The following is a 12,915-nucleotide window of genomic DNA, read 5'->3' on the forward strand; positions in this document are numbered from 1 at the left end:
ATAGGCGCATGCCACCATGCCTGGCTAATTTTTCGTATTTTTTTAAGTGGATAAAGGAATTTCATCATGTTGGCCACAGTGGTTTGAAACTCCTGACCTCAAGTGATCTGCCCACCTCCGCCTTCCAAAGTGATGAGATTACAGGTGTGAGCCACTGCGCCTGGCGTACCTGTACGTTTTAATATAAATGTCACTCAAGTGTTTTATAGGGTACCCCAAATAAGGTTAGTGAAGACTAAATGGGAACTTCCAGACTTGTTTGCAATTTGAATAATACTGTAGCTAAAGGGATGCTCCCAAAAGTTAGAGAACAGATCATGAGAATGGCTTTGTGTCCTACCTGAAGCAGTTAAGATTATTAATAACGTGGCACATTAAACCACATTCAATTAGGTTGTACGGAGTTACCAGTCAGACAGGGTCCTGTTTAAATTGCAGAACAAGAATAGCAATTATAATTCAAACTGCCATTTGATTTGGCATTGATACTGATTTGGTATCAACATAGACATTTAAGAGATAGCTACCTCTTAAGGTGTGGACACCCAATTCATGGTTTTGCCTTCATAAAGAAGGATGGTACAAGAAGAACTCGGGTATTCTTCGTTCACAGTTTTTATTTCCAATTAACTTTTATGTCTTCAAAGTTGATTTATCATCTTTTAAAAAAGTAATACTTCATACAATCTACCCCACCACCCCAAGGAAGACAAACCCAGGGAAGGAGTAATTTAGGGGGCAGTTAAAATATGCACTATAGATTTATAACAACTGCTTTCCAGCCCATAATCCTGTACATATACAACAAAATGGCAGCACCTCAAGTTTATCTGAATGAAGGCCCAAATAATGCAAGTGAAGGCCATGAGAATAACAAAACAGGACCTTAGTCACTGGCTTCATTTACTTTCCATAGTAGCACAGTCTTCAAACTGTCTCACACTTGGTCAAGAGTAAGCAAATACAGAGATCACATCTCATCCGGTAATAATTATAAATGAAACCAGAAATAATTTGTCCGGGCCACAGAAATGAATTGTTTTGTCATGTTTTTCATTAAGTCCTTAGCACCTGAAACGTAGCAAGTTCTCATACTGGGCTTCTAAAGACATGCAGTTTTTCACTCACAACTACTTCAAATAATTTCTTCCACTCAAACAGCACAGTCAAGGAAGAACTTCCAGAGGCACAGAAAGAGCACAAGAACAAGTATATGCTAAGGCATAACATATGACCAAGATGGTACACTATATATAGAAGCAGTGAATGCTGTCCCACTCACAAAGGGATAGTCTAACATTAACACACAACTCAACTGCACTGCTAAATATGGTTGTCTTTATTTTCTTTTTCTTTGCCCAGCCCTATCTAAACATAAAATAAAACTACAGGACCGAAATTAACAATCCATTAAAATCAGCAATAAGTTATGAAAATCATAAAGCTTTTTTTTTTTTTTTTTTTAATGTTTTTTTTTTTTTTTTTTTTTTTTTTTAAGGGTAGTTAAATTATTTAAAGTATACAAAGTCCAAACAGCCAGGGGTAAGGTCTCCAAGAAGCCTTCCCAGGGTAAGGGAGAGGACCACAGGGGAACCTTGGAGTTTGAAAGACAAAGGGAACACATGACATCAAAGTGCAGGCTAGAAATTTCACTTAGAAGAAAATAACATTACTGAAAATATTTGTAAGAGTAACAATAGCACCTGCACAGTGGGACTGTGAGGAAGAGAGACACGCCTGTAGGAAAATGGAAGCAACAAATCTTTACATTAAAATGAGACAAGTGCTGAACTTAACTATGTTAACTATGATAGTGTGTCTACTATAGATATCAGATGGTTAAAAGCTGGTAAAAAGGTAATGATTCTAAAAGAAAACAAAAACAGCATTGACCTTTTTTCTACCTAGCCCAGACCTCATTCATTTTGTGCACTATAAAGAGTGAATTGTGAGGTGTTTTATCATTATCAAATGCTGCATCAAAATAGATGATTTTTCCCCATGTATTTTTCCACTATAAAAGACATCTATGTTTTTTTTATGGATAAGCTTTAAAAAGATGTCATTTTGGTTTTCAACACATATAAACAGTTATCAAAATCTGAAATAAAAATGCTGTGGCTCAGACCTTTGCCTGCTAATCTGCGTGCACAACTCTTCTGACCCACGCAGACACAGAGGCACGTGGAGCTTTTTCCTTCTGGCCCCCCAATCCATACTCATAGGCCTTGTATGATAGAGGCTGTCATGCATGGACTGCTCCCATGTGGCCTAAGGGCAGCGGGATGGAGAGCTGGCGGGTGCTCTAGTGCTAACAATGCAGGATAAGGGTAGCTTGCTTAGCATGGAATCCAACAGAAAGCTGAGCTGCATGATGATCCCTTTCAAAAGGCTTCATGGGAGTCTCTCCTTTTGCAGAGCACGAAATGAGCTTTTTTTAAAAAAATAATTGATCATCCACAGGCTTTGTGATAATTGTCCCAGGCTGTTTTAATAGCTCTTTAGCTATCCAAGATTAATGCCTGATTTTCTTGTCTTTTCATTCAATTAGTTTTTATTTTGCTTTTGGGACCATAAAGCTCAGGAACGGTTCCTAATCCCATCCTTAAGTGTGTCTACTCAATGTAGTATGAGCAAACTAGAAAAGAGAAAGAGGATGGCATCTCCAATGTCCTCTTTTCAGTCAACTCAATCAAATAAAAATTTCACACAAGTTTTCTGCTGCCATTAGAAATTGTAATTTTCCAATATGAATATTCTGAATATTTGTTCTCCTTGGGAGGCTCTGCCCCACTTTTTGCTAAGTGTTTGCTTAAATACAGGTCCTTTGGCCCTTTTTTTCAAGTATAGTTTAGTTTAGTTTTGTTTTGTTTTAAAGAGGAGACTGCATCATGAACCCAATTTAAGAGATTGTTTGTATTGAATTGGCCCAGTGAATATTTTGCCCTGCACTGTTATGTCATGCTGGGTTCTATGAAGTGAATGAAAGTTTGACACTGGCACTGGAGTAACCCTCGTCACTCCCAATACTCTGCAGGCTGCTGTGGTCATCAATGTCACTGATGCTGGTGGTACTTATATTGTCCACTTCTCCATGGGAGAACTCTGTGCTTTCAACATCCACTTCAATCTCCTCTGCCAAAGGAAAAAAAAAAAAAACATTAATAATTGATACAGTGTACCTTTGAAAACTAATGGCATGAGGAAAAGAGGTAAAAAAGAAATGTTATACAACAAGCTTATTATCAGTGATCCCTGGAGAACTAAAGAACTGAAGATGGAGACAGGAATATTTTTTGACAAGGAGAATGTCTGGTTACAGTGGTGGTCTTAATTTAGCCAGCAAATTTACTAAATCCTTTGACGCCAGTAAGTCTGGACCTCCCACTAAAAGCACTTGGCATATTTGGGAATTAGTGCTTAATATTAAAAGGTCCCAACCCCCAAGTGGTTTAAGAACATCTGTTTTGCATTAAACCACAAAGTAATTGTCAGTTTATTAATCAGGGTTGCCTTAAATGATGGGCAGGAGCATAAACTTAATATACGCAAACTAGAAAATTTACCCATCCTGGCCTTTGGTGGTACCATTCTACAGATAGTTCAACAGACTTTTAGTATTCATCATAAAGATCTTTGACTAGTCAGTCAAGCCAGTCATTATAAAGCACATTTTGAGGGATATGTCTTAGATTTAATTTTCTTGCATCAAATATAGGTTGAAATAAGGGCCTGAGACTTGAAAGTCTCCAGATTATAATGAGATCCATTTTGGTGGTGGTATATAGACTTAAAAACCAAACATTTAAAAAAAACCCGAATACATATTTGACTCAGCTATCAACAGATAATCTTGCTGGGTGCAGTGCCTCACGTTTGTAATCCCAGCACTGGGAGGCTAAGGCAGGAGGATCCCTTGAGTGCAGGAGTTTGAGACAAGCCTGGGTAACAAAGTGAGACCCCATTTCTACAAAATAAAAAATAAAACGCACAAAAATTAGCTAGATACAGCCAGTATTCCCAGATACTCAGGAGGCTAAGGTGGGAGGATCAATCTTGAGCTCAGGAGGTTGAGGCTGCAGCATGCCAAGATCTTACCACTGTACTTTAGCCTATGACAGTGAGACCCTGTCTCTTAAAAAATTAAAAAAACCTTAATTGTTAAATACTATTCAATCACCAATAATATACATAAAGCAATACACGTTAAAAACAAAAAGGAGTTAAAAAGTTGTTTTCTCCCATCAGAGCTAGAGTGAAACCCAGGATTTTTCAGTTACCTTAAAACAAACTCAAAGCCTGATGTTTCACATTTGGCACTGACAAAGTGGATTTGGCCGGGTGCAGTGGCTCACACCTATGATCCCCGCACCTTGGGAGGCCAAGGTGGAGGATCACAAGGTCATCAGGAGTTCAAGATCAGCCTGACCAATATGGTGAAACCCCATCTCTACTAAAAATACAAAAATTAGCTGGGCATGGTGATGTGCACCTGTAGTCCCAACTACCTGGGAGGCTGAGGCAGGAGAATTGCTTGAACCCGGGAGGCAAAGGTTGCAATGAGCCAAGATCACACCACTGCACTCCAGCCTAGGCGACAGAGCGAGACTGTCTCAAAAAAGTGGATTCTTGTGAGGCCAAAAAGACAGGGTGAAGCTATTTCCAGGAGTATACTTTTCAAAAGGGCTTGTTGCTTCAAAAGTTTGAGATTTTAGACGTGTTTTTAAAATATAGGCCGCTATCCAAATAATCAATGAATTCGTAACTATTTGCTCTATATCCATATTGCTTCATAAGCCATTGTTTCCCAGCACAACTGAACACTCATCCAACCTACAACTGGAAAATAATAACAAGGCACACTATCCAAAATAACATGCTGAACTCAAAAATGATGGCCAGCACAGTGGCTCACACCTGTAATCCCAGCACCTTGGGAGGCAGGAGTACTGCTTGAGCCCAGGAGTTTGAGATCACTTGGGCAACAAGGCAATAGCCCATCTCTATTTTTTAAAAATTTAAAAATACGTTTTAAAAATTAAAGTAAAATGAGAAACTGCTTTAGCTAAGTGTACCAGAGATGTTAACTAAAAGCCCCTATAACACTATAAAAAGGAGGTTACCGGCTCAAGATACGGATGGTACTTGGTAAGGTACCACTAAAGTAAGGTACACTGGGAACACTAAAAAAATGAGAACTACAGTGGTAAAAATACACCCTCCTCTGAAATTTGGAGGTAATGGGGGTGGGTACCAAGGTCTGGGTTATTTCTGCTATACCTAATTCAGGGTTATTTCTGCTATACCTCACTGTCACTCAAATGTAGCATATCTTTCATGTTCTTGCTACTGCCTCTGGTATACTTTTCTTGAAAACTGAGTGCCACATAAAAAGAAACTTTTACATAGAAAAATAACAAAACAAAAAAACAAAACTCCTAGGATTGTGTTAAAAAGGATCAAAAACCTATTTGAAAGGCTTCTAACTCACCAAATCTGGGACAGTTTGAGCATTCAAAAATTTAAAAGAATGACTGTAATAGATCGGAACACATTCAGTACAGCAAAACATGAGTTCATGATATAATCAAAAAAACAGTAAAACCAAAACTTGTTACTTCTGGAAGTTGATATGGTACCAATTCTGTTGAGGAAACTGATAAAGCAAAAAACAAGACCAAGCATTTATCCCTCCTTCCCTGTATGAACTTTATTTCAGAATAACCAAAAAGTTGATGAGGAAATGTTCATAGAAAAACAGTTAATAAATACAAGAGGAATGACACAATTGGAATATCATTATTGTATAACACCCAATGAATTATGGGCAATAATTTCTAAAACAATTATTAAGTTAAAGGCTGATATATAAATGTATTATAATGACCTTACCTGAATCTACTTATTGATCTATTATTAAAAGTGGGACAACAACTAGACACAATATTGATGCAACACGAAGTACAAAGCACCGCCTATGAAGTATTCTGCATTTACCAACCAGTTTACAGTAAATACAAGGGATATAACCTGTTAAATGACACCATGAGGATTCAACCAGCCAAATCTAGAATGTGGGAAATTCTATAAGAAAAATGACTCAGTCTCTTGATATTTAAAAAAATATGTATTTTGGTATGTTTATATATATATATATATATATACACGGAGATCTATACCTATATACTCATTCATGTTTTCTCTGCCAAAGAAGTCTTTTTGAGATGTTATGTAGAAACCAGTTTTTTTGTTTCTACCAAAATGGTGTGGAACAGGAAAAATTATTATAGATTAATATCTTAAAAGGCACATCAAACAAATGGAATGTGGCCTTTGGATCCTGACTTAAACATACCAATGGTAAAATGCCATTTTTGAGACAAGTGGAGAAAATTGATCACAAACTGGATATTAGATGATATTAAATAAGATTATCTGATTTTATTAATTTTGTTTGGTATTATAATAGTATTATATTTTAAAAATCCTATTTATTCGAGATACATACTAAAGTATTTAGGGGCAAAATGATGTTATCTGGGATTTGATTTAAAGCATTCCAGAAAAAATACTGAGGGTGAGGGTAGTGAAGAACAGATGAAACATGAATGACAGAATGTTGACAGCTGTTCAAACTGGATGGTAGGTATACAGGAGTTCATTATTCTATTCTACCTTTAGGTATGTTTGAAAATTTCCATTTAAAGTCAAAAACAACAAACAAAATCAGAGTCCTAAAAACAAACAAAAAACCCCCTGTCACTTGTCTCATATTTTAGAATCCTGAAAAGCTCATGAGCTCTTTTCCCCAAATGTAAGGCTTCAAATCACCAGTATTCACCTCTGGGTTCTTTTAATGTGATATGAAGCCTGATGTGGAAGCTTTAGAAGAACAGATCAGTAAAATTCAAACCTTTATTTTTTGGTTGACTTCTGTTCTTTAATTCTGTCAGAGACAAATATTTTAGGATAGATGGAAAGAGAAATATAGGATGTGGTGTTTTTTAAACTCTACATATAAAAATTCACTTCACCAGTAATTAAAAGATTGACATCATGTATCTTCCTGACAAAATGGATTGAGAAGGGCACAACATCATTTCTGTGACATTCCTTGCCCAAATGTATACATTCAATCTAATCATTTGAAAACATCAGACAAACCCAAATTGAGGGACACTGTATAACACAATTGGCCAATATTTTTCAAAAGTGTTATTGTCAGGAAAGAAAGACCAAGGAACTACCTAATGCAATGTGGGATCCTGCATAGGATCCTGGACCAGACAAAGTATGTTGGTGGGGAAACTGGTAAAATTTGAATAGAATCTGTAGACTACTTAATAGTACTCTATCAATGTTAATTTGCTGGTTTCAATAACTGTATTGCGATAAGATGTTAATGTTAGGAGAACCTGGGTGAAGAGTTACATGAGAACTCTACAATTTTCTATAGGAAACAAAATTTTCTATAAGTCCGAAATTATCTCAAAATAGAAAGTTAAAAAATATATATATTTTTGAGGGAAATTTATCCTCAACCTCATGGATTTACCTTCCCTGTGCCCTGAACTATGATCATAATCTTAAAACAATACTACTACACATCTTTCACAAGGAATAATTCAGCAATTAACAGTGTATCTGAATAGAAAATCCACAAATATGTTCACAGTTTACCCCTACTCCTTAAAAACCTGTAATTGAACTTTTAGTAACTGTCTTAACTGCATCATATATATATATATATATGTTCATATATATATATATTTATATGTATTCAAGAAAACAGTTTTATAGTCAACACTGGCACTGCTAGACAATATTACGATTGCATAAGACCTAGAATATTACAGTTGGCTAAAAGGAAAGTTGTATACAGTGCCTCCCAACATACCACCTACAGAGATATTTAGTATTTCATTATATCTCCAGATACAGAGATATTTAGTATTTCATTATAGAAGAGGCAAGCTGCCTACCTCGCTCTGAATCAGAACGATCTGAAGAAATAGTTGATCCAATGCTGTCCATTCGTATTCGTTCCATCTCCTGAGGACCCTGCAGCTGTTCCAGTCGCCGCTTTAAAAACCTCTGTTCTCGTTCCAAGTTCTCGAGCTGGTGCTGGCTCTTCCTTTCAGCTTCTTCAAGTTTCTGAAATGAAATGATATTTACATTTGTGTATAGTCCAGTACGAACAAATAAAACCTATTCCTTCTTTGGCAGAGAAAACATGAATGAATATACACAAACTGTGTGTGTGTGTGTCTGTGTGTGTAAAAATATACACATTGTTTAAAGCCTCCAAAATGTGAATGTATATAAATACATATTTTTAAAAATAAAAAATAGTTCTGTCTTTTCCTTTTCTGTGTATGTAATGCATGCTATGTTACTTGAACAAGATGGACTTCTAAAAGCCTGTAAACTAATCTCCATGGAGAAACTTCCTGTGTGGTATTTGATGGAAAAATACTGAAGGACACAGCCAAATGAAGTCATCTCCACCAGAGGGCACAACTGTCTGCCTTCTGAGTATGAAGAAGGTAATTGTTATTTTCCTGGCGTTCCCAGCTCTTCCAATGGCTACGCTGTCAAAACAGTTTAGTTTAATCAGGTTATGTTGCTCCCATCAGATTAGCTGATAAGTTTTTAGAAAGATTTCTCTTGAGGTCATTTATTAAGGAGGGCACGGTGAACTAGCTGATGTATATGAATAGGATTCACTGCCAATAATTAAACCAGAACTGAGTGAATTATGCAAATCTGAAAGTAAAAATTCTCACCTTGATGTGTGCTTTGGCTTTGTTGAGCAAACCAAGTGTTGTGTGCCTTGTGCAGTCTGGTCCTAGTGGAATCAGAACTTTTAAGCGTTCTAAACAAAGGCGCAGATGAGCTCGTCTAAGAAAGACAAAAAGTCAACACAGTCTGGATATTCCACTAGAAATATCATAAAACCTATTTTCAGATAAATAATTTGCATTTATTCAGCCTATAGGGTGGATGTTACACCCCTAATTCTCCACTTTCGAAGAATCTGCAAGTGTAGGGGGTGACTGCATTTCAGTCTCTGCTATTTCTGTTGTACTCTGTAGACAACAGTCACTTTAGATTATTATCCTCAATGGTAATCTGTCAAGATGGTTTATTTTTTAACTCACCCCATAAACTGTCTCAACTATATTAATATGGAAGGGTGAAAACATACCAGGACAATTTTTTTTAATCTTGAATAACTAAAACCATAGGCAAGAGGAGGGGTTTTCAGCTGTGGTACCTCAAGGGAGTATAAAATGCTCCTAAGTTTATATTTCTTCCCTCCTACCTTTTACTTGCTTGCACACACAACACACATATACACAACCTACCTCTCTTACATGTTGTTGTATATTAGGTTGAACCATATGAAATTTCTGATATTCAACCATTTTTCACTTATAAAAATGGTGATTTCTTATACTTCAATACAACAGAAACAGCAAAATTCTGTTGTGGCCAGCTACGGTAGGGTTAGACAAAATATATGCCCTAGAGTCAATTCTAGCCACAGAAATAACCCATAAAATAATCCCCTGCTTCTTAACTGTACTAGCTTATTAGCTTAATTTTTATTTCTCTCTTTTCCTCTCTCTCTACCTGCCTCCAATCCACAAGGACAACAGATGACAAAAATTCTTTACTGAAAGTCACTGCATTCTCTAATCTACCCTTCCCATGGGAAAGTTGAAGGAAATTTCTCCTCAACCTCCTGGATTTACCTTTCCTGTGCCCTAAAAGAACTATGATCATAGTGACAAGAGAGTTCTGAGTATTTAACTTCATCCTAAAACAATACTACTACACATCTTTCACAAGGAATAATTCAGCAGTTAACAGCATATCTGAATAGAAAATCCACAAATATGTTCACAGTTTACCCTTAACTCCTTAAAGACCTATAACTGAACTTTTAGTAACTGTCTTAACTGCATCAAGCACAAAATACACACCCTCCATTTTCTTCTGAAAGAGGACCAAAATGGTTTTGCTAATTCACACCAAACTATGCACTTTCTCTGTCTTAAAAGACAAGAAATAATGTCAAGTGAAATGCTCAAAGGCTAGGAATTTGAAAGAGGGTAGGAGAAGGCAATAAGCAGCCAATTATGTCATGACAAGAAAGGATGATTAAGGGTAGTGAAGTCAGAGGTTTGGCTGATGAATTGTTAAGATTCTTTCAGCACCTACTAACCCAACTATAGCTAAAGGTCTGACAGTATTTCCATTCCAAATTTCTTTATTGAGTTCAATACCTCAAGTCTAGTAATTGGGTCCAGGCTGAAACCTGACATAACTAATGTGGATAAAGGAATCCCTCAATTAAAAGTATATCTATGGATTCTCCTTAATGATATTTTACAACTTCAAAGTCACTTTCCTCCCCTACTATCCTACCCAAATACACTGAGCCTTTAGCAAAATGTTCATTTTTAACTGAAAAATTTCTTAGGTGATGATTCTCAAGTGATCACAGTGCTCTTGTGCAGCAGACCAAAAAAAGCAAACAGCAACAACAAAACACCAGAGTAAAAAGTGTCTTTAAACTCTTCATGAAGATCATTATGGCATATGATAACAGTACTCATATGATCTGACTGAAGCATGGAAAAAAGACTGGAGGTTACACTAATAATTAGACATTCCAGCTTTAAATTCAGTCTTCTAAAAAAGTCAACAAAGCAACTAATAAAGTTAACAAGCACCTTACTGCAAAAATACCTTATCTATTTTTTTCAAATTACTTAACTCCAAAACTTCAGTATATATAAGAATTACCTTTTATTTTTTAGTCTTTAAGAAACTTCAAAATGGGCTGGACAGGTGGCTCATGCTTGTAATCCCAGCATTTTGATAGACCAAGGTGAGCGGATTGTTTGAGGCCAAGAGTTCGAGACCAGCCTGGCCAACACAGCAAAACCCCACCTCTACTAAAAATATAAAAATTAGCTGGGCATGGTGGAGCATGCCTGTAATCCCAGCTACTCGGGAGGCCGAGGCACGACAATCGCTTGAACCCAGGAGGCAGAGGTTGCAGTGAGCTGAGACGGTGCCACTGCATTCTACCTGGCCCACAGAGTGAAACACTGCCTCAGGGAAAAAAAAAAAAGGAACTTCAAAATGATTCCGTAAAGTTTCACATCAAGGAAAAGAAAGGTGGGTCTATTTTTTGTTTTGTGATACTTGCTAAAACCTAGAATGAAAATAACATATTAAAATATCTTTTTCTCTCTTTAATCATTCCATGTATTTATTACATGACTTTTACGTACTCAGCACTTTTCCAGATGCTTGAGAAGGAAAAGTAAAAAAGAAATGTTAACTTTAAGAGTTTAGACTACAGAAAGAAATATACTGTTTTGTCTCATTTGGTCCATACTGAATGAGTGATACAGATATCAAGGACAACAGGATCTGAATAAATGGACAGACTGTAATTGGAGGAGGTAGACTTGTAAAAGAGGTTGAAATTTGACTTTGGACTTGAAGAATATTGAATTTGTCTATGAAAAAGCGAGGATTTTCTAGGTAATTTTTAAAGGACCTAAATGTAGAGATTGGGACCAAGTTTAAATGTAAAATTTAAAATGCCTTATTTTCTCTCCTTCAAGGGAGCACACCTGAACTGGAATTCCATAAGGAAATAATCAGCTAGTTTCAGCTGTCTGAGGATTTGCATAACAGTAACAAATCAGGGCATTCCCAGACCAAGGTTTGAAAAATGCCTAAATTAACAGGGAAGGCAGAATGCCCTAAAAGATATTTTTTATTTAGCCACTACTGAACATTTCTTCAGTCAAATAATTATTCATCTGCTCTGAAACACAACTTACACCAAGAAAATATACCCTGAGATATCTCACAACGGCCAGTGATGTCATTCTTCATATTTTGTAAATATAGTCCTCCATAATTGATGTTAATATGAAGGATGAGCAGTGAATTATTTCCTCTGCTCTTGTGGAGACAGGTGTACTTCTGGAAGATAAATGTCATTTCCTTAAGTGTTTTATTTAAATGAAACAGGCATTTGGAGAGTAAAATAACAAATGGTTAATGGCAGTTGAAGAACAGCAGCTGACCAAGAGGGAGAGTCCCATCCAAATAATGCACACATTTAACCACAGGTGCTTAGATGCCACTTAGGTGAACATACTCTTCCAAGAGCAACAGATGCCTTGTAATTGTAAAGTGGAAAGAGTTAAATCAGAAAATCCATTCTCCTCAACGTGGAAGTTTTTTTCTCTCCCGCAAATTCTGGGAACAGGAATTGTATAGCAAAATTATTCTCCCCTTGCAATGGTGCTGCTCTCCACCCTTTCCCCCTTAGTCTCCCTGTTGGTAACCAGACTGCAAGCTTAACCACCAGTGACCTAGAAAGGCATATCTTTTGATGCCATCTGGTCCTTTCTTTTCTTGCCTTCATTCTCATGTGATTGGTAGCTCAAGAGCCTCCTGTATGAGGATGCCAACTCATGGGTGCTGTAAGACTTTGGGGGAAGGAAAGAGGACAAGCAATAGAAGAAAAGGCTTGGTTTGATATGAAGATCCTTATTCACAGGCTGGGCGCAGTGGCTCACACCTATAATCCCAACACTTTGGGAGGCCAAGGTGGGTGGATCTTCAGAGATCAGGAGTTCGAGAGCAGCCTGGCCATATGCTGAAACTCTGTCTCTCCTAAAAATACAAAAATTAGCTGGGCATGGTGGCACTCGCCTGTAATCTCAGCAGTAGCTAAGAAGCACTAAGGAAAAAAATTCCAAGTATCATACGATGATGATTTTCAAGTCTCCAAGGGATAGAAGAGTTGACATAGAGAATAAGGACTCATTCCTCAAAGAGAGCAGAAGAGGCAAAGAGTTTTTTTTTTTTTTTTTT

General features: G+C 36.8%; 1 protein-coding gene across 5 annotated transcripts in view; it reads right to left on the reverse strand.

The window, feature by feature from the left end:
- Window positions 1-602: 602 nt before the first annotated feature.
- The window catches only part of MXI1 (MAX interactor 1, dimerization protein), a 75,720-nt gene continuing 63,407 nt past the window's right edge, over window positions 603-12,915 (reverse strand). For 4 of the 5 annotated variants that reach the window (XM_037728236.1, XM_037728238.1, XM_017499692.2 and 1 more), the window contains exons 4-6: window positions 8,787-8,901; window positions 7,983-8,154; window positions 2,013-3,135 (exon numbers count right to left, since the gene is read on the reverse strand). In XM_037728236.1, coding sequence (XP_037584164.1) covers window positions 2,972-3,135; window positions 7,983-8,154; window positions 8,787-8,901 — 451 coding nt within the window. In that variant the 3' untranslated portion in view covers window positions 2,013-2,971. Of the gene's footprint in view, window positions 3,136-7,982; window positions 8,155-8,786; window positions 8,902-12,915 lie in introns of all 5 variants that reach the window. The other variant, XM_017499690.2, reaches the window with a different exon arrangement.

The sequence above is a fragment of the Cebus imitator genome, unplaced genomic scaffold (genome assembly GCF_001604975.1).
Source record: "Cebus imitator isolate Cc_AM_T3 unplaced genomic scaffold, Cebus_imitator-1.0 Scaffold259, whole genome shotgun sequence".
NCBI classification, from domain to species: domain Eukaryota; kingdom Metazoa; phylum Chordata; class Mammalia; order Primates; family Cebidae; genus Cebus; species Cebus imitator.